General features: G+C 57.1%; 1 protein-coding gene across 1 annotated transcript in view; it reads left to right on the forward strand.

Annotated features, from left to right (window-relative positions):
* The first annotated feature begins 1,684 nt into the window (after window positions 1–1,684).
* Window positions 1,685–3,390, forward strand: part of LOC119113537 (ovochymase-2-like) — a 2,680-nt gene continuing 974 nt past the window's right edge. The window contains exons 1-2 of the mRNA XM_037237837.1: window positions 1,685–1,691; window positions 2,757–3,310. Of these exons, the coding sequence (XP_037093732.1) occupies window positions 1,685–1,691; window positions 2,757–3,310 (561 nt within the window). The remainder of the gene's footprint in view (window positions 1,692–2,756; window positions 3,311–3,390) is intronic.

Consider the following 3,390-nt stretch of genomic DNA (forward strand, 5'->3'; position numbering starts at 1 on the left):
GCCAGGCAGCAGGGCCGCAGCGGCAGCGAGTAGCAGCAGCGCCGACCGGCGCCGCTGCCGACACGGGTCCTCATCGGATGGAGCGGGAGGTCGAGGTTGGTCAGAGCCCGTGAATGTCTTTGGGTCAAAGCCTATGGTTTAGGTTATTCACCAGGTCGGCGCCCTTGCTCACTTTGAAGCAGTGTGGACGATTGCGACACCGACAGCTGAAATCCGTCTGTAATTTATTTAAGGTGTGGCCGCAAAAACTGTAAAATTTCCCGTACAAAGTGATGGCTAGTGGCTTCTCTTACTTGCTAGCGAACTACATAGCCAGCTTGCTCTGTGGGTTACCACGTTACGCGAGACCTGTCGGGCTCGTCCTTGAAAAGATGCTTCTAATGAGCTGCACCACCACCGTGTCGCAAGACCTTCCGAACGTTGTTGCCAGTTTCGAGGCCACTCGCCGTCAGGTCACACGCACCGGCAAAGGTCACAGGGGTCACACACATTCGAAGGTCACGCACGCCCAGGACGCGCACTCAGGGGCCAGAAGCGCATGGTCCAAATCCGACGACGCTGTGATGATGAGTATGACGATAATGACGTTGACAACGATGTCTCTGCACCCACTGACACCACTTCTGCTAAAGTCTTAGCCTGCGGCCGCAGGAGCCTCTGCACACTTCTGGCAAGCAGCGTATCTTGCCCTTCCGTTTGCATTAGGTCGCCCTGGTCACCGCTTCACGAACTTCCGTGCATCTACACCGCTGCTGGGTACGGGCGCGCCACCGTCCCACGCCGCTCCGAGCTCCACACGCACTGCTGCTGCTGCGCCGCGCACTGTCCCACCACCGGCCGCCGCCGCCTCCGTCGCACACCGCCTTCAGCCCCTCCGAGCCGCATCCGACCCCGCTCCGTGGCGTGGCCCGGCGCCACCCTCCCCGCCGCGGCCTGGGCATGCCGTTGCCCGGCGGTTGCCAGAGAGGTCCGGTCAACACACGCCGCCGGTCCGCCGCGGTCGATCGACGCTCCGCGATGTAACCGACCGACCCGGGGAACCCACGCCAGCGTACAGCGCATGAAGGGTGTAATGGCAGGTGGCACGTACAAACGCGACGCAGTTGAGCTTGAAATGGTCTGCGAGTGAAAGATGCGGCAAACGCTTTCCAGGAGTTGTGTTTTTAACATTGCTTTACGACTGATGCATTTCCATTTGAGGCTAGTTCAGCGCCCCGTCCGATCTGTCGTCACCACGATTGTCAGCTGAAATGCGTGACGTCATGCGTGCTGACGGATCGTTCGATGCATGGGCTGACCAGAGAGTTTTTTAACGTTACTTTCCCTTTTACTTTTGCCTTTTAACTATTTCAGATACTAATACTGGCTTACCGCCGAACATGACACACTTCCTAAAAAGTGGTCTTTACGAGTGTGGATGCTGCTGTGATATTACTATCATCTGTCCCACCGGTAAGTTCAGTACTTCCTCCTATTCCCATCTCATTTCAATTTCTGCAAGCTGTCTATAGATCGAAAAAAACATCAAAGAAACAGTGAACTGTCTGAAGAGATCTCGTGATTGGTTAGAAGTCCCCTGTTGTTCATAGATCCCGCTAGGCCACGTCGAAGATCAAATTTTCTTTTCTGAAAAACAAGCATCGGCTTTACATGGTCATATATACAAAACATGCAGTGTAGTGACATGGAAGGTAAAGAAGCGTGTGACTTGTTCAATCAAAAATACAATGGCATGTAATTTCATCTGTTCCAAGCTTCTATTTATAACGCACGGTTTCGTTTATGTACCAGTGCCAACCCTCCGCGAGCAGTCCGCAGAACTGTCGCTTGCCGCCCGCTGCACTCGCCGGCCTTGAATCGTCTTGCAATGCTTGTAAAAACGGCGCTACTCTGAAACCACAATTACTAGGGACGCCTATTTTAGTGTCAACACGCGTGCAATGGATGCCTCAGAGGCCGCTAGAGCTGTTGAGCGAGACTGCGCGATATGCCGCATTGGCATGTTCAGAAAACTGTAAGGGTGGGGCGGGGGGTGTCGTATCACCCCCTCCCCCTCCTGTCAGGGAGAGCAGCTTGTTCAGAAAGAGCTGGCCGCCTGATGTAAGGTTATTAGCAAATTTAAATACAATTTGCTTGTTGGGCACGGCGAAAGGCGCCCACCACGCAACACATGTTGCGACAGGCCTGGAGCATACCTAGGGCGTGCTTTGAATAGTTAGTGTTTCGGTCTTTTTTCATGAAGAGAAGGCATTGCTATGAGTCTCCACGCTCGTGGGCGAGTAGATGCTTTTTAAGTCCTGATGGATGTCTACCTGGAATGAAATTCCCCGTTTTCATCTACCATGAGCCTCGGTTTTTCCAGCCGTTTTTTTCCAGTGCTACAGAGACGGCTCACACCATGTGCAGCACGCGACTAATTCGTAAAAAGGTTACGTTTGGGTTAGAATTCTCTTAGCGTGCACATTTGATTCGCACACCTTGCGTAAATGCTCCAGCAGCCGTCCACGGAGTTGTCTCGCTCCCCCAAATAGCAAAGCTTTGCGCGCCTCTGCATGACTCTGACGGTGGAATTTCCAGGCTGTAGCCCGCGGCGCACAGAGTTGCGCCATCCGATCAGTTGGGCGGCGGCAGGAGCGGCGGCCGGGCCGTGAAAGGCGTTTGTTCCAACCTACAAATGGGTGTCGGTGTGCGCGCGCAGCTCGGGGCTGTGCTCCTGCTGACGCTGACGGCGTGGCTGGCGGACGCGGTTCCCACAGCCAACAGCAACCGGCCGGACATTCTGCCGACGGACTGCGGCCGCCGCCTTGTGCGGCCAGACGAGGCGCTCCGACCGTTCATAGTCGGGCCGGGCAACACCACCGCCTATTATGGCCAGTACCCGTGGCAGGCGCGGTTGGTGATGTACGATGCCAAAGTGAAGGGCTACGTACATCAGTGCGGAGGCATCATTGTCTCGCAGGAACACGTGGTGACGGCCGCCCACTGCGTGGTTGAGGTGGCCCCACGTCGGCTGCTGGTGCGTGTCGGAGACCTCCGATTTGACGACCGCGAGCTGTTTGAGCAGGAGTTCGCCGTCGCCAGCTACCACGTGCACAGCCGGTTCGGCGTGGGTGCTGGCTTGCCCCACGACGTGGCCCTGCTGCGGCTACGTCGCCGCGTCGGACCCGGCATCGAGTTCGGCCGCTACGTGCAGCCGGCCTGCCTACCGGCAGCCGGCACCAAGTACGAGACGTTTCTGCCGTGCGAGGTGTCCGGCTGGGGCCGCATTGCGGACCTTGCGCCCATCTCGGAGGTGCTGCGCGGCGTCTCGGTGCCGCTGGTGTCGGACGCCTTCTGCGGCGCGCCCGAGGTGTACCAGGACCGCTTCCTGCCCGGCGCCATGTTCTGCTC

Source organism: Pollicipes pollicipes, unplaced genomic scaffold, assembly GCF_011947565.3.
Source record: "Pollicipes pollicipes isolate AB1234 unplaced genomic scaffold, Ppol_2.1 Scaffold_7262;HRSCAF=8765_pilon_pilon_pilon, whole genome shotgun sequence".
Taxonomy (NCBI): Eukaryota; Metazoa; Arthropoda; class Thecostraca; order Pollicipedomorpha; family Pollicipedidae; genus Pollicipes; species Pollicipes pollicipes.